The sequence below is a fragment of the Corticium candelabrum genome, chromosome 13, assembly GCF_963422355.1.
Source record: "Corticium candelabrum chromosome 13, ooCorCand1.1, whole genome shotgun sequence".
NCBI lineage: Eukaryota > Metazoa > Porifera > Homoscleromorpha > Homosclerophorida > Plakinidae > Corticium > Corticium candelabrum.
In genome coordinates this window covers 8055307-8071637 of record NC_085097.1, presented here as the reverse complement: position 1 = coordinate 8071637, position 16331 = coordinate 8055307, and the positions used below count along the sequence as shown (strand labels likewise).

Below are 16331 nucleotides of genomic sequence, written 5' to 3'. Positions count from 1 at the left end.
TACACCCAGTCAGACAATACACAACCAGGAAGTGACGTCATAACATCTTATTTCTCCCAAAAGTTTCTTATAACATCTCAGTGATGCTCGTGCTCTTCATCAATCGCTCCATGTCCCTGTTTAAACAACACTAACGCTTACTTTAATCACAAGCGACCGCTAAACATCGTGATTTACTAATAATTCTTTATAATCGTGTTTTAGGCGCCAGAAAATCCAAAACCACAAAGTGCCGCCAAAGAACTTCGTCCAAAATACATGTACTCTCTTTGGCTGCGGTACCAGACTTCTCATCATCACAACAAGAGCCAGAAAGTCGACGAATATCAGTACGCATGCGTCAAAAGACAAACACACGAGCATGCGCAAACACTATGAAGTCTAAGAAAAAAATGTCCACAAGTAGGCATGGAGGTAATGTCGTTTGTATGTTAACTATTTATTATTTTTGTTTGGTTGTTTGCTATTCTAGGCAGTTTACACAACAAGCGGGACGCAGTGAGAAAAACGAGGTGTCACGTGACCTGTAGGTTTATTACGTAGTTTGTGCATACTTAACGATTTATTTTCTGCAGGAAGACGCACGCCGGTGGTGCATTACAATTGGCCAGGCGACAGTACGAACAACAAAAGAAGGCAGCAGATGAAAAGAAGAAAGTATGCGCACTCGCTTCGCTCGTCAGTTGTCTTGAATGCTAAAATTTTCAATACCAAATCAACAGTGAAGACTCACTGTAGTGACAACAATATAAAAATTAAATTTATGTTAAACGTAATTAATTATTTAATTATTAAATTAAATAATTAATTAATATTTAAATAAATATTTAATAATTAATATTTAATATTATTAAAATATTTAAAAAATATTAAATTAATATTATATTAAAATATTAAAATTTAAATATTATTAAATATAATGTTTAATAATTAATTTAATAATTTAATAAATAAATATTTAAATAATTAATAATTAATTATTATTGTACACTAGAGTCATCAGATTGCATGTATTTGTTAGCTAGAGGAAGCTGATCGTGCCAGGAAGGTGGAAGCGTTCAAAGTCAGTAATGAAAAGCGTTGCCGGAAAAGACAGAAAATGAACGAAAAAACAAAAAAGGGTCAACCTGTAATGGCTAATCGAATAGACATGTTACTCACAAAGATACAGGCATCAACATGAACAGACAATATGAGTTCTCTTATTTATCATTGGTAGCCAATATGAATGGGGAAAATTGTTTAATCATGTGCCAGTGTTTTTAACTGGTGTGTCTACTGAGTAAAATTTGGTGTTTAAGAGGTATTAATTAAGACTATTTCACATGAATATTTGATAAGCAAGTATGCAGCATACATACATACATATACACACATACATTTTTTACAAGGACCCTAAGGGCCCAGGTTCAATACTGCAATGACTATACTTGCTATACTCTAAACTTTCTATACTTGCTATACTCTACACTTTCAGCAGTCACACTATCATGTCACTAGGTACGTCATACTTGCATACTTCATACTTCATGCTTCAAACTTGCTGGACAGAACTGACACTCCGGAGAGAGAGGCAAGTGTATGTTAGTTCCTTGCCCAAGGGAACTTATGTATGTGGCCCTCCCGCACTCGAACTCTGACCCGAAGGTCCCGGATGTTGCCAATCTCCAAATGCACACTCTAACCAATCGAGCCACATACATACATACATACACACATACATACATACATACACACACACATACACACACACACACACACACACACACACACCACACACACACACACACACACACACACACACACACACACAAGCTCCATACACACATACATATTTGATACTTGCAGCAGCATACAGCCTTGCATGCCTAAACTATCTCTAACACTAGAATGTTACATACACATGCATACACGCCGACAGGTAACAAATGATTAACAATGCCAACTTACGTACTGTACAATGCAAAATTTGATTGTTAGCACATGTCAAGCAGTGGGAGGCAATCGGGAACTCGAGACGATTTTGCGCATGCGTGCAGCTAAATTACGATTTACAGTTATTGAAAGGCTCGACTGTCAGGTGAGAGTATTTAGTCTAATCTAGTGACTATAAATATAACTGACTATTTAAAATTAATGTGTCACGTGACTGGAAGTACGAAAAGCAGTCTGTTGTGTGGAGGTCACAACCAGCACATGAACTAGGTATTTACATACGTGTTTCCACTCTAGAACTTGTGACTAAACTACATTCGGGAATTTTTATTTACACATAATGTAACATCCGGGATATCACATCCGGCATTTTTGTTAGTTTGTGCAACTTGTGTGGGTGTGGTCTATGTGAGGTATTTTTATAGGTGAGTTTATGTTTTTGTAACACGACACACTGCATGTAGTTGGTCAGGCACCTGCAACAGCAAATGCATCAAACTATGCCAATACAATAGTCTAATGTATTGTGAGATGCATTCCTCCAGTATAATAGTCTAATGTATTGTGAGATGCATACCTCCAATACAGTAGTCTAGTGTATTATGAGATGCATCCCTCCAATACAATAGTCTAGTGGATTGTGAGATGCATCCCTCCAATACAATAGTCTAATGTATTGTAAGATGCATCCCTCCAATACAATAGTCTAATGTACTGTGACATGCACCATCTAATGTAATAATCAGAGATGCAACATCTCGTTTGAGAGATTGTATAAAATGTTTGTTCCTACAGATCATAGATCCATATAGTCCATAATATAGACAATATGCTACGCAAACAATCTTAATTGACAATCTAAGACGGCACTGATTCTGTCCTCGTACCATCTTTAGTTGATATAAACTCAACAAGACTTGCAAGCGGCGTCAGTTCCTTCTGGTCCAGAAGGTCAAATTTCAACGAGAAATAAATGAAGTGAGTGAAGAGACTGTTCCAGTGTCTGTACAATTCCAACTGGATAATGTCACTATAGTGATGGTGATACACGTGAGCAGCCACATGGAAAATCAAACGAAAGACTTTCCGGACGAGAGAGATGAAATTGGGAGGAAATGTTTGCCCTAAAAACAGCAAGTGTCGTCCATTAGAACGAATAAGTTGGTGACGATAGCAATAGGAAATACCAAATTTTGTTGGAAAGAGACTGTCATCTTGAAGCATCTTCTGACATGTTGTCATCACAAGATCAACATATTGAGGTGCAGAGAGTTTGGATTTCTTGCCTTTTGCTTCGTCTTGCCAATGATACTGCCTGCATGTATAAAATATGTAACTACCTAACACGCATGTAATGACGTTACGTGTGCAGTATAGAGGGAGAGATACCTTGCTGCAATACAATAGTCTTAGAGATGCATCCCTCCAATACAATAGTCTAGTGTATTGTGAGATGCATCCCTCCAATACAATAGTCTAGTGTATTGTGAGATGCATCCCTCCAATACAATAGTCTAGTGTATAGTCAGATGCATCCCTCCAATACAATAGCCTACTGTATTGTGAGATGCATCCCTCCAATACAATAGTCTAGTGTATTGTGAGATGCATCCCTCCAATACAATAGTCTAATGTATTGTGAGATGCATCCCTCCAATACAATTGCCTAGTGTATTGTGAAATGCATCCCTCCAATACAATAGTCTAGTGTATTGTGAGATGCATCCCTCCAATACAATAGTCTAGTGTTAAGGTCTGGCTAAGCGAGACCAAAAATTTTAGTCTAATGTATTATGAGATGCATCCCTGCAATACAATCATTGAACACAATTCATCATATAATTATTCAACCCAGACTTCCATTGTTCGTCCATCTACCCAATCACATCACACATTCACTTCAACTCTCATATACTAATCCTGCTCACAACGATCCTGCAGACATCACAGGGCACGACGTCGTAGTGCAAAGCTCCGAAATTGCTCCATACAGCAAATTAAAATGATTAAAAAACGACAACGCTAGACACAAGCAAAACCAATAGTCAGTGTCCACACAACGCGTCAACTCAGCCACAGTGTTCCTACTCTGAGCTGCCATCCATTCATTCTGGTCAGTACCCGGATGTAACGTCAACATACTGTGAAGGTCTCCTTCTATGATCCCGTTCTCAAAATACTTCGCTTCCATGTAAAGCTTCTTTTCCTCTGAAGTGCTTGCCTTCTTCTTTCCCTTCCTACAAATCAACAGGAAGTTGAAAAAGACGCTAGATTTCGTGTAGAGAGAAATCGCGATCGTACCCCATCAGCCAGTCCATTTTTGTGTAAGTACAAACGCTTGAATCAACAAACAGTCGGCGGACAAACTGAATACTCAACAAGTTGGGTGTTATCCGGGCTTCCTGACGTCATACAAATAACTCGATTTGTGTTGTTAAAGCGCGTTAACAACTAATTAACAGTTTGTAAACTATTTAAAAATTATAATTATTACATATTATATTATATTTTATTATATTTAAACATAATTAAAATATGAACGAATAATGTAAATATTTTATGTGCTTTGTGTTGTTAACGCGCTTTACCAAACCAATTAACAGTTTATAAACTATTTAAAATTAAAATTATAATTATTACATATTACATATTATATATTATAGTTTATTACATTTAAATATAATTAAAATATAAACGAATAATATAAATATTTTATGCGCTTTGTGTTGTTAACGCGCGTTACCAACCAAATAACAAATTTAGAAATTACAATTATAGCTACATTATATTATATAAATATAAAAATAAAAACAAAAATAAATATAAATAAATAACAATAAATAAAAATAAAAATAAATATAAATATAAATGAATAACAATAAATATAAATATAAATATAAATATAAATAAATAACAATAAATAAAAATAAATATAAATATAAATATAAATAAATAACAATAAATAACCATTTCTGGTCAACACACTGGGGCATGGCTACGGGCAATACCGAACCCGAATCTCGGCCTTTCCATGCCCAAAAGAGAGTTTAGTGTGGCACTACGGATATGGTTGGGTATCCCCATTTTCCCTTCCCCAAACTCCAAACGCTGCCCTTGTGGTAACATTATTGATAAGTTTGGTGACCATCTATTGGGATGTAATCAAGGACAGAGTTTGACAACGAAACGTCATGATGCTCTATGCGAAGTGGTGTACAACGCACTGCTTACAGATGATTCTCGTTGTCGTCGGGAGGCAAGATGTAGCAGTAGCAACCAAACAAGACCAGGAGATGTTTATCATCCAGATTTCGAGCGCGGTTTGCCTGCCTACTTTGACTTATCGGTACGAAGTTCCTTACAACCGTCTTTTCTCACTCAAGCAGCAAGTCATCCAGGTGCAGCATCTGATGCAGGAGAGATGGAAAAGGACGAACGACATCACCTGAATGTGTCCAGCACAGGCAGCCTTTTTCATCCGCTAGTAGTAGAGACTCTGGGTCTCTGGACAGCTGCTAGCCTTCAAGTGCTCAAGATCATAGCACGTAGAGCTTCGTTTAAACATAATGTTTCAATTAGCCAGTCTGTTTGTCATTTTCATCAGCAACTCTCTACTAGACTGTGGTGTAGCAACGCTAAAATGATACTAGCTAGATGTAGTTTAGATGGTACTGCTAGTCCCCTATGGGACCTATAATATAATATATATGTTTATAAATAACAATAAATAAAAATAAATATAAATATAAATATAAATAAATAACAATAAATAAAAATAAATATAAATATAAATAAATAACAATAAATAAAAATAAATATAAATATAAATATAAATAAATAACAATAAATAAAAATAAATATAAATATACATATAAATGAATAACAATAAATAAAAATAAGAATAAATATAAATATAAATAAATAACAATAAATAAAAATAAAAATAAAAATAAAAATAGGTAAATGACAATAAATAAAAATAAAAATAAAAATAAAAATAAAAATAAAATAAAAAATAAAAATAAAAATAAAAATAAAAAATGGTAATAAATAAAAATAAATATAAATATAAATATAAATAAATAACAAATATACATAAAACTTGCCGGGCGCGAATGTACTGTACGCAAGAATACACATGAGGTCATAGGTCAAGCAATCAAGTCACATGTCTCGCGCACAAAAGACCGACATCCGAGGCAGTCAAAGGTCACCAAATTCTCATTGTCTGCAAACTCGTTACACACGTGGCGCAACTCTCACTCTCACCGATGAGCGAAAGAGACACGGACACGACAACCTCGTCAATATCATCGTTCTACGACGAGCAAAGCGTTTTCGTCACTGGAGCGACCGGCTTCGTGGGAAAAGTTTTGATTGAGAAGCTGTTGAGATGCTCTGCGAAATTGAAAGCGATGTACGTATTGGTTAGACCGCAGAGAGGAAAGACGGCCAAGCAAAGAACCGCCGACATGTTGACTGACCGGGTGAGTGGGTGTGGTCGGCGGGTAGGGTGTGGTGAGGTGTTGGTGTGTTGTGTTGGTGTCTTGTGTTGGTGTCTTGTGTTGGTGTCTTGTGTTGGTATTTTGTGTTGGTGTGTTGTGTTGGTTGTTGTGCGGAAGTGGAGAGTGTGTAGAAGTGACTGTGTTGATTTGTTTATTTATTTGTTTGTTTTTATTTATGTATGTTTGAGTGTTTGTCCATTTGTCTGTCTGTCTGTCTGTCTGTTTCTCTCTCTGTCTGTCTGTCTGTTTGTCCATCCGTCTGTTTGTCCGTCCATCTGTCTGTTCGTAAGTCTGTCTGTTTGTATGTCTGTTGTCTGTCTGTTGTCTGTTTGTTTGTTGTTTGTTTGATTGTCTGTCTGTCTGTCTGTCTGTCTGTTTCTCTGTCTGTCTGTCTGTTTGTCCGTCCATCTGTCTGTTTGTAAGTCTGTCTGTTTGTATGTTTATTGTCTGTTTGTCTGTCTGTTGTCTGTCTGTTTGTTGTTTGTTTGATTGTCTGTCTGTCTGTCTGTCTGTCTGTCTCTCTGTCTGTCTGTCTGTCTGTTTGTATGTCTATTGTCTGTCTGTCTGTTTGTCTGTCTTTTTGTTTGTGTGTTAGTTGTTTGTTTGATTGTTTGTCTTTATGTCTGTTTGTTTGTCTATCTGTCTGTCTGTTGTCTGCCTTTTTGTTTGTCTGTTTGTTGTTTGTTTGATTGTCTGTCTGTTTGTTTGTCTGTCCATCAGTCTGTTTGTTGTCTGTTTTTCTGTTTGTGTGTTTGTTGTTTGTTTGATTGTCTGTCTGTCTGTCTGTCTGTCTGTCTGTTTATTTGTTTGTCTGTCAGTTGTCTGTCTGTCTGTTTTCTGTTTATTTGTTTGTTTGTCTGTCTATCTGTTTGTCATTTATCTTACATTAACTTCACTTCTTTCCTCACCAGGTATTTGACCATCTGCGTACTGAACAACCAACTTTCACCAACAAAATCATTGTTTGTGAGGGAGACATCATGAAACCAAACTTGGGTCTAAGTGAAGAGGACACGGCCACAATCACAGACAATGTCTCAGTCGTATTTCATTCTGCAGCGACAGTCAAGTTTGATGAGCCTCTCAAGTAAGGTTGTTTGTCTTGTTGGTGTGCTGAGTGTGTGAGCTCTGTGTGTAGGCTGTCTGTCAAGATGAATGTTGTTGGGGTAAAACAGTTAATAGCTTTGTGTCACAGAATGACAAATTTGAAGGTATGAGTTTACTTTTGTCACATTTTGTTGTTTTGGTTGACGTAGTGGTTGGTTGTCTGCATGTTTGTTTGTTACTCTTGATGTTTGCATGTCTGTCTTTGTATATGTCTGTCTGTTTGTTTGTGTGTCTGTCTATCTGTCTGTTTGTGTGTTTGTTGGTCTGTCTGTCTGTCTGTGTCTGTCTGTCTGTTTGTGTGTTTGTTTGTCTTTCTGTCTGTCTGTCTGTCTGTTTGTTTGTCTGTCTGTTTGTACATCTGTCTGTCTCTTTGTCTGTTTGTGTGTACTGTTTGTTTGTCTGTCTGTCTGTTTGTCTGTTTGTGTGTTTGTCTGTCTGTCTGTGTGTTTGTCTGTCTGTCTGTGTGTTTGTGTGTACTGTTTGTCTGTCTGTCTGTTTGTGTGTTTGTCTATCTGTCTGTCTGTCTGCTTGTGTGTTTGTGTGTACTGTTTGTCTGTCTGTCTGTTTGTGTGTTTGTCTATCTGTCTGTCTGTCTGTCTGTCTGCTTGTGTGTCTGTTTGTCTGGCTGTCTGTCTGTTTGTTTGTGTGTTTATTTGTCTGTCTATCTGTCTGTCTGTCTGTTTGTGTGTTTGTCTGTCTGTCTGTGTGTTGTCTGTCTGTCTGTCTGTTGTGTGTTTGTTTGTCTGTTGTGTGTTTGTTTGTCTGTTTGTGTGTTTGTTTGTGTGTCTGTCTGTCTGTGAATGTGTTGTTTGTCTGTCTGTCTGTCTGTCTGTCTGTCTGTTTGTCTGCCTTTCTTCCTGTCTGGTTGTCTGTCTATTTCACTGTTAGTTTATGTACTATCTCCTTGTCTTACTGATGTGTTTTTGCTTGCAGGCTCTTATTCACATATCGACAGCGTACAGTCATTGTGACAGGTCACAGATTGATGAAACAATCTATCCACCATCTTTACCACCAGATAAACTCATAGAAACCTTGAAGTACGAAACAACAACGAGTCACACACACACACACACACACACACACACACACACACACACACACACACACACACACACACACACACACACACACACACGATAATCATGATATTGAATTTCTAGGTTCCAGAGTATGCGATATACATTCAACGCCCTTATGTTTCTCTTCCTCTCTCACTGCCTCATCAAATACTCACGCATGGCTCGCACCATGTGGTTCTCACTCCTCCAGCTCTGCTTCAACATGCTCTCACGTCTCGGTCTACTCACAAGACTCTAAAGCAACCCAACCATCACACCCAACCCAATATCAATTAATTAACTATTTTGTTACTTCCATACTTAATATCAACTAGTAAGTAACTACAACTGATCTATAGCTTGTGTTACTGCGCATGCGCCAGAAAAATTTGATAATGAGGAATGTGAAAAGGTAATGAAAAGAGACTGTTGTCTAGTAGAGGCCTCCTTTGTATCGTTCAGGGTCCAGGTATTGTGTCTCTCTTGTGTCCTCTATCATTGTGTAGTTGTTGAGTCTGAGACGAACGACGGCCTCGAGTGAGATCTTTTTGAATGCATTGTAGAAGGTGAGGAAGTAGACAAGGAGACAAATGGCGACGGCCCATTCTGTGGTGGTGCTGACGATGTGTGTCTCGTATCCCTGGAAATGATGAGACGGATTGAGCTGTCTGTCTGTCCATCTATCTGTCTACTTGTCTCTCTGTCTGTCTGTCCACCTGTCTGTCTACTTGTCTGTCTGTCTGTCTGTCTACTTGTCTGTCTATCCATCTGTCTGTCTGTCCACTTATCTGTCTGTCTACTTGTCTGTCTGTCTACTTATCTATCTGTCCATCTGTCTGTCTGTCTGTCTACTTATCTGTTTGCCCATATTGTCTACTTGTCTGTCTGTTTACTTATCTGTCTGTCCGTCTGTCTACTTGTCTGTCTGTCTGTCTGCTTGCTTGTCTGTCTACTTGTCTGTCTGTCTACTTGCCTGTCTGTCTACTTGCCTGTCTGTCTACTTATCTGTCTATCTGTCTGTTTGTCTGTATGTCTAATTATCTGTCTGTCTATTTGTTCATCCAGATGTACCATTATAGCATAAATAGTCAACACTAATCACAGCCAATTGTAATCATGAAAGTATGACCTACAGGCATTGACGAGTTCCACTTGACCACGTCAGTAACTGTCACGTGCTTCTGGTGGGTGTGCAACTCATTTACAGCAATTACTCCAGTTATACCACCTACAAACAATAATACAACATAGTAATCATACAACACAACAGAGTACACAAACAACAATCTAGTATATATAAAGCTCAAATTGCCTGTAAAAAAAATCAAAAAATATGCACTGGGTCCCCTCTCAAGGGATCGACCCCCCCCGGAAAATTTCTCGATGACGCAAACGCTACACGTTCTAGTTTATTCAAACACACGCCCGCACCAGTCCTGCGTAGACTGTACATGTCGTAGTCCTTCGCAAAGCTTCAAACAATCAAATATTTCTTGCCGATGGAACTAAAGCCTGGTTCACAATATTGACGTCGACGTCGACAATAGAAATGAATCCTATTCCAACGTCGACGTCGGCGTCAACATCAAAGGATACCGCCGACGTCGAGGCGGTTTCTTTGAAGTTTGACGCTCAAATGAGCGTCAGCGTCATATTGTGAACCAGGCTTTACTCTTCTAGCGCTTTCGCTTCTCTCCAAATTCTGATTGCATTTGCACCAAACCCAACCTACACGTTTTCTGCAGCAAGCGCTACACAGGGAGTGTGTCAATTTCTATTGAAACAAGCACAAAGAGCAAGATTCGAATTCATTCAGAACATCCGGGACTTCGCAACAAAAATTGCACGTGACGTCTCCACACATGCTCAGACTGCGTGTTCTGTTAGAATGCTACAGTATCTTGCCGGTAAGAAGGACGGGGCATGGATCTAGTATACAATAAACAACACAACACAGTAAAACCTAATACAATACAACAAACAAACAATAATACAATACAGTAAACAAACAACAATACATATAAACAATAATACAATATAGCAAACAAACAACACAGCAAAACAAACAAACAACAACACAAATAAACAATAATACAAATAAACAATAATACAATACAGTAAACAAACAACAATACATATAAACAATAATACAATATAGCAAACAAACAACACAGCAAAACAAACAAACAACACAAATAAACAATAATACAAATAAACAATAATACAATACAGTAAATAAACAAAACAACAACACAGCAAAACAAATAACACAGCAAAACAAATAAACAATAATACAATACAATAAAAAACAGAACACAGCAAAACAAACAACACAACAACACAGCAAAACAAACAACACAAAACAACACAGAAAAACAAACAACACAAAACAACACAGAAAAACAAACAACACAACAACACAGCAAAACAAACAACACAGCACAACACAATACAGCACAACACAATACAGCACAACAAATAAACAATAATACAATACAATAAAAAACAGAACAACACAGCAAAACAAACAAACAACACAGCAAAACAAACAACACAACACAACACAACAGAGCAAAACAAACAAACAAACAAAACAATACAGTAAACAAACAACACAACACAGGAAAACAAACAACACAACACAATACAGCAAAACAAATAAACAATAATAAAAATAAACAAACAATGAAATATAGTAAACAAATGAAACAACACAACAAACAAACAATAATACAAATAAAACACAACACAAAAACAAACAACAACACAAATAAGCAACAACACAACAACACAACAAACAATAATATAAATAAACAACAACACAACAACACAACAAACAATAATATAAATAAACAACAACACAACAACACAACAAACAATAATATAAATAAACAACAACACAACAAACAATAATATAAATAAACAATAACACAATAACAACACAACAAACAATAATATAAATAAACAACAACACAGCAACACAACAAACAATAATATAAATAAACAACACAACAAACTAACAATAATACAAACAAACAACAAAACAAAACCAACAAACAATAATACAAATAAACAACAACACAACACAACAAAACAAACAACAATACAAATAAACAAACAATCAAATGCAGTAAACAAACAATACAACACAGCACAACAACAACAATAACACACAATACACACAATACACCAACATAAAATCACACTGACAAACACAATAAACAAACAACACATTCTATAACAAACCAGTGAAAACATGAGATACAAAGACAACCAAATATCTAGCCTCGTCCCCAGACTCACGTGAGTCTGGGGACGAGGCTACAAATATCAGCTCAAGAGACGATTGAATTCTGCTCACATGTGATTAAGAAGACGGTTGATAGAGTTGCAATGACAATTCTGATGATTGTCACTCTCTTTTGTCCTCTGTTGTGAAACATTTTGTAGGTCATGGCTGCTTGCATCCACTCGTACATAACACCAAACACAAACGTCATTACAGCACCAATAACGTGGACAACAAACACGTTGATATCCTACAGGGAAAGAGAAAACAGTAACACATACACAAGAACACGTGCATGCACACACACACACACACTGGACAAACACACACACACACACTGGACAAACACACACACACACACACACACACACACACACACACACACACACACACACACACACACCAAGACATTTGATTCACCACACTGTACATCTCATAATACAAACGATCGGCTACACAAACACCCAGATAACATTTTTATATCAACAATGTGAGACACACCACTCCTACAACACCCAGATAACATTTTTATATCAACAATGTGAGACACACCACTCCTACAAATCACACATTCACTTTCAATATAAAATATTATTCATAAACAGTAAGCTCGTCAAATACATTGTATGTATCTTGTATGTCCATTATGCAGTTAACTGTTCAACTCACCTGAAACGATGCGACCAACATCAACCCAACGACGGCAATAGCACCGACGACTGCTGACCACGTGTTCAGTCTTAGTATTCGTGATAAATCCTGCTTGTTGTATTCCTTCACTTGCTTGTAACGAACGTAGATCATAACGAAAGCTAAAAAGAAAACCAAAAATATTGTGACATCATATGCATCACGTGACATCATATCACGTGACATAACATCAAGTGTCATATTACGTGACGTCATATGAAGTTGTCATATTATGTGACGCCATATCATGTGGCGCCAGTGTGTCATGTGTTTAGTTACGTTTCATATGCATGTCACGTGCCTTCAAATGTGTCACGTGCCATTAAATAAATATGTCACGTGCCGTCGTGCAAACGTTTGTCACGTGACCTCTCTCACCAATAAACGCGCCGACGTTGAGTAGAAACGTAAAGACACAGCTTTCAGGCGGTGTCGCACCGGTGTCGCTAAATAACAAAACGCGGATACAAAAAGCGAAACAAACGAAAAGAAAACGGTCCACCTTATATACGGGAACCCAGCGCTGACGTCTTTCCTGGCAATCGCCAAAACGTAACTACAAAAACGGAAAACAGTTGAAGTAAAAAAATTCGTTCACTAAACAGATAATGAATGAAACAAGGTGTGATGAGTGTTGGTGTGTCTTACGATAGTATGAACGCTGTAGACATGACGAAAGCGAAGAGAACGGGAAGACATTCCGGACCGGGTGCCGAACAACACAACGACATTGGTCTCCTCTCTAGAGTGATATCCGCGCTGCTGCCGCTCTCACAGCTCATTCAGCTATGAGCCTCTAAGAAAAGGGACTTTGTAAAAGTCACGAGACTTGGCGAGTAGCGTACTCTAAATGTATAGGGCTAAACCGACTTCCGGTCTGGGTCTGGCTGGCTGGCTGGCTGGTTATGTCTGTCACACTACAGGAACGTGCCACGCCTCCTTAGTGTAGCCCAATCACGAAGCATTAATTCCTTTATGTAGTACGCGGCAACCAAAGACAATGGACGAACAACCAACCGTAGGCGCGAAACTTCCTTGAGAGAGTTTTCTTACCAGAACAGTGTAATTTATGTTTGCGATTGCTAGGACCTGTCGGAAATAAACAACAGAACTCACCTGTCTACAACTGCTGACCCGAAATCGATCGCTTTCTTGGTTTTACGATATTTATACGGGAATGTAACATTACGTCACCATGAGAGATTCTATGTCCCGTATACAATGACTCTCCTTACGACTAACAGACTATTTATAGTCCGTGGGCCAAGTCAAACGCCAAAAAATTGAAGGTAGTCCCCACTGCCGCACAACAATTGTTTCTCTATTGTAATAGTTAAAGCACATAACTATAAGCCAAACTGCACTTGTTGTCATTCTGAAAGATGGTCGGATTGGCACACAAACGGCAATTTTGATATTAGTGCACGCCCCCAGCGTTACCGGGGTAACACGCTTCTGCATTGCCGGAATCTGCTGTCTTCAGAGGTTCTAGCTTCCCTTAGTTGTTCGCTTTCGTTCTGACCTCGTACAATGAGTACTGAGGGTGATCTTCAACAGTAGCTGGAAAGTGAAGTAGACTGGTACAACCAGTGTCTAGGCCATTGTCACAAGGACGCGCACGGGGACGTGACACAATTTACTGCCAAAAGCTGGAAAGCTCTTCACGAAGCAGCAGAACAACGGCGTGACCAAATTTATGAGGCGCTTGCTCCTCATTTCCAAAATGGACCTCGTGGTGCATACCACAGTCGCTGCCACCAGACGTACACTAACAAGACCTTTCTGGTCAGACTTCAGCCTCACGGAGCAGCCTGATTGTGGAGAAACGCCAACCAGATATGTCAGTGGTAGCACAGCCACTTCATCTAGTACTACCTGCGACGACGAAAGACAACAGAGCAAGTGCTAGGCGCATGCGCAGTCGCACAAGTTTTCAAGCCACTGATCTAACAGCCTGCATAATTTGTCAAACAACACAAAAGAAGTATAAAGACAAACACCTAAACGAATCACTTAGCTGGTGCTTGACAGAGCAAGCTAGTGCTACTCTGTTGGAAGCAGTGTAAGGTGGTGCGAGTAGCAACACGACAGCCGAGTGAGTGTAACACCAGTGCTGCGTAACCCGATTCAGATGGTCGTATCACGCCTCGACTTTGCAGTTCCTGTACTTCTTCTTCAACTCCGAGTCTCCATTGCGTTGGCAGGCGACGAGGTCTACATGCAATCGGATTGTCCGTTGTTAGAGGAATGGTGTGCTCAATGTGAGTTACCTGTCCCTCGTTGCCTGGGTAAGCGAACACTTTGTTATACCTTCGCAGTAACCACTCCAGGCGATTTTTTTGTTCCGTGGAAATGGACTCTCCAAGGGTCGTTTCTGCGATAGGGTCGTACGTTATCTTACCAGTTTTTGTTGCGTCGTCACGTGTTCTGCCTTCATTCATCATAGCTTCAGTAAACTCGGCTAACGATTGGCCTTTGTAAACGGTCACTGGGTTTTCCGTGACATTCAAGACGCGAACAGGAACATTCTTTTCTTTACCTCCTTCCGCTACAGTTGCACATCCCAGTAGACCCGATCGTTCAGTTAATTCATGCAGTACCTCTACTACACCCGTCCACGTGGTTGAAGTGTTTGAATGAATTCTTCCCCATATTGTCCGTTCTTCTCCTGGTGAAATTACCACTCTGTCTGGTGAGTAGACTTGACCGAATTTTATCAGACAAACCGAACTAGTAGCCGCCGTGACAGTTTCGAATGTGGAGACCTTTTGACCATGGAGATACAGACTTTTCGTAGCAACGTCAATTTGCACATTGAGATGTGCCAGTATGTCCGTCCCCAAGATACCATATTCAAGTCCTCTGACTACGTAGAATGATTGTGAAATCTTACTAGGACCAATCGTTAGTGTCAACATATCCGTCATGCCCTCACACCGAAGAGCGGATCCATCCACCATTATTGGTTGCCGGACCATACGACGTCGTAACGGTAAATTATTGGTCTCCACGACGCTGTACGGTAACAGGCTAATATCCGCTCCTGTATCGACTAAGAACGCGTAGTTTCGATCGTAAATTGTAGCCCTTACCAAAATGAGTCCGTGACTAGCGGTTGTAAAATTTGAAACACGCCCTTCTTTTGCCTGGTCTACACGGTTTGTTGCTGGGCAGGGAGCTGTACAATTCCTGGCGAGGTGTCCTTTTTCTCGTGTTCAAGTCGACTTAGAGCATCAGCCACAACATTTTCTCGACTAGTTATATATTCTACAGTAAATGAATATTCTTCCAATTCCATAATCCATCTAGCACGTTTACCCCAGGGGTCTTTGGTATTGGCCAAAAACTGCAGTGGACGATGGTCAGTTCTCAAACAAAACTTAGTTCCTATGAGATGATGGCGAAAATGACGGACAGCCATCACAATGGCGAGAAATTCTTTGTCATATACGGAATACTTCCTTTCTGATTTGGAAAGTGTCTTGCTGAAATAGGCAACTGGTCTTATTCCTTCTGGCGTCTGCTGAGCTAATTCTGCTCCTATCCCGACCATAGAAGCATCTGTTGTAAGAACATACGTTCTATCTGGATGTGGATGACTCAGAATTGTATTAGAAATCAACATCTCTTTCAAAGTGCTGAAGGCGATTTCACATTCGTGTGACCATCGAAAGACTTTGTCACCCTCCAAGAGGTTATACATTGGTTTAGCGATAGATGCAAACCGCGGAATGAACCTTCGAT

The 16331-nt window shown here is 39.0% G+C and overlaps 5 protein-coding genes across 5 annotated transcripts; 3 read left to right on the top strand and 2 right to left on the bottom strand.

Moving 5' to 3' along the window:
* The first annotated feature begins 282 nt into the window (after positions 1-282).
* Positions 283-1537, top strand: LOC134188957 (uncharacterized). The gene is made up of 4 exons (XM_062657175.1): positions 283-414; positions 473-512; positions 576-657; positions 1022-1537. Exons 1-4 carry the CDS (start codon positions 336-338, stop codon positions 1181-1183), a joined length of 363 nt encoding a protein of 120 aa, XP_062513159.1. The 5' UTR covers positions 283-335; the 3' UTR covers positions 1184-1537.
* A 1159-nt stretch (positions 1538-2696) lies between these two features.
* Positions 2697-4352, bottom strand: LOC134188793 (MOB kinase activator 2-like). Its single transcript, XM_062656995.1, has 5 exons — positions 4237-4352; positions 4024-4172; positions 3864-3957; positions 3123-3250; positions 2697-3059 (listed from the first exon to the last, which is right to left on the bottom strand). The coding sequence occupies exons 1-5, from the start codon at positions 4251-4253 to the stop codon at positions 2794-2796; spliced, it is 654 nt and encodes a 217-aa protein (XP_062512979.1). The 5' UTR covers positions 4254-4352; the 3' UTR covers positions 2697-2793.
* A 535-nt stretch (positions 4353-4887) lies between these two features.
* On the top strand, positions 4888-5640 carry LOC134189105 (uncharacterized). Its single transcript, XM_062657338.1, has one exon. The coding sequence runs from the start codon at positions 4967-4969 to the stop codon at positions 5630-5632; it is 666 nt and encodes a 221-aa protein (XP_062513322.1). The 5' UTR covers positions 4888-4966; the 3' UTR covers positions 5633-5640.
* Positions 5641-6147: 507 nt separating this feature from the next.
* Positions 6148-9001, top strand: LOC134188659 (putative fatty acyl-CoA reductase CG5065). The gene is made up of 5 exons (XM_062656828.1): positions 6148-6422; positions 7352-7527; positions 7579-7651; positions 8481-8587; positions 8968-9001. The coding sequence occupies exons 1-5, from the start codon at positions 6207-6209 to the stop codon at positions 8999-9001; spliced, it is 606 nt and encodes a 201-aa protein (XP_062512812.1). The 5' UTR covers positions 6148-6206.
* On the bottom strand, positions 8856-13405 carry LOC134188781 (DNA damage-regulated autophagy modulator protein 1-like). Its single transcript, XM_062656981.1, has 7 exons — positions 13236-13405; positions 13090-13143; positions 12966-13033; positions 12567-12709; positions 11970-12147; positions 9742-9836; positions 8856-9248 (listed from the first exon to the last, which is right to left on the bottom strand). Exons 1-7 carry the CDS (start codon positions 13367-13369, stop codon positions 9042-9044), a joined length of 879 nt encoding a protein of 292 aa, XP_062512965.1. The 5' UTR covers positions 13370-13405; the 3' UTR covers positions 8856-9041.
* Between the last annotated feature and the right edge of the window lie 2926 nt (positions 13406-16331).

Bases quoted from the DNA above. Each gene is read 5' to 3' on its own strand.
- LOC134188957 (XM_062657175.1), top strand. From the start codon at position 336: ATGCGTCAAAAGACAAACACACGAGCATGCGCAAACACTATGAAGTCT. The intron at 415-472 runs GTAATGTCGTTT...TTGCTATTCTAG, and splicing joins GTCCACAAGTAGGCATGGAG to GCAGTTTACACAACAAGCGG. The intron at 513-575 runs GTGTCACGTGAC...TATTTTCTGCAG, and splicing joins GACGCAGTGAGAAAAACGAG to GAAGACGCACGCCGGTGGTG.
- LOC134188793 (XM_062656995.1), bottom strand. The intron at 3,251-3,863 runs GTGAGCAGGATT...TTATACATGCAG, and splicing joins GTGATGTCTGCAGGATCGTT to GCAGTATCATTGGCAAGACG. The intron at 3,060-3,122 runs GTATTTCCTATT...TGCTGTTTTTAG, and splicing joins TCTCTTTCCAACAAAATTTG to GGCAAACATTTCCTCCCAAT.
- LOC134189105 (XM_062657338.1), top strand. From the start codon at position 4,967: ATGCCCAAAAGAGAGTTTAGTGTGGCACTACGGATATGGTTGGGTATC.
- LOC134188659 (XM_062656828.1), top strand. From the start codon at position 6,207: ATGAGCGAAAGAGACACGGACACGACAACCTCGTCAATATCATCGTTC. The intron at 7,528-7,578 runs GTAAGGTTGTTT...CTCTGTGTGTAG, and splicing joins AAGTTTGATGAGCCTCTCAA to GCTGTCTGTCAAGATGAATG. The intron at 7,652-8,480 runs GTATGAGTTTAC...TTTTGCTTGCAG, and splicing joins ACAGAATGACAAATTTGAAG to GCTCTTATTCACATATCGAC.
- LOC134188781 (XM_062656981.1), bottom strand. From the start codon at position 13,369: ATGAGCTGTGAGAGCGGCAGCAGCGCGGATATCACTCTAGAGAGGAGA. The intron at 13,034-13,089 runs GTGGACCGTTTT...TTTGTTATTTAG, and splicing joins GCTGGGTTCCCGTATATAAG to CGACACCGGTGCGACACCGC. The intron at 12,148-12,566 runs GTGAGTTGAACA...CTTTCCCTGTAG, and splicing joins TGTTGGTCGCATCGTTTCAG to GATATCAACGTGTTTGTTGT.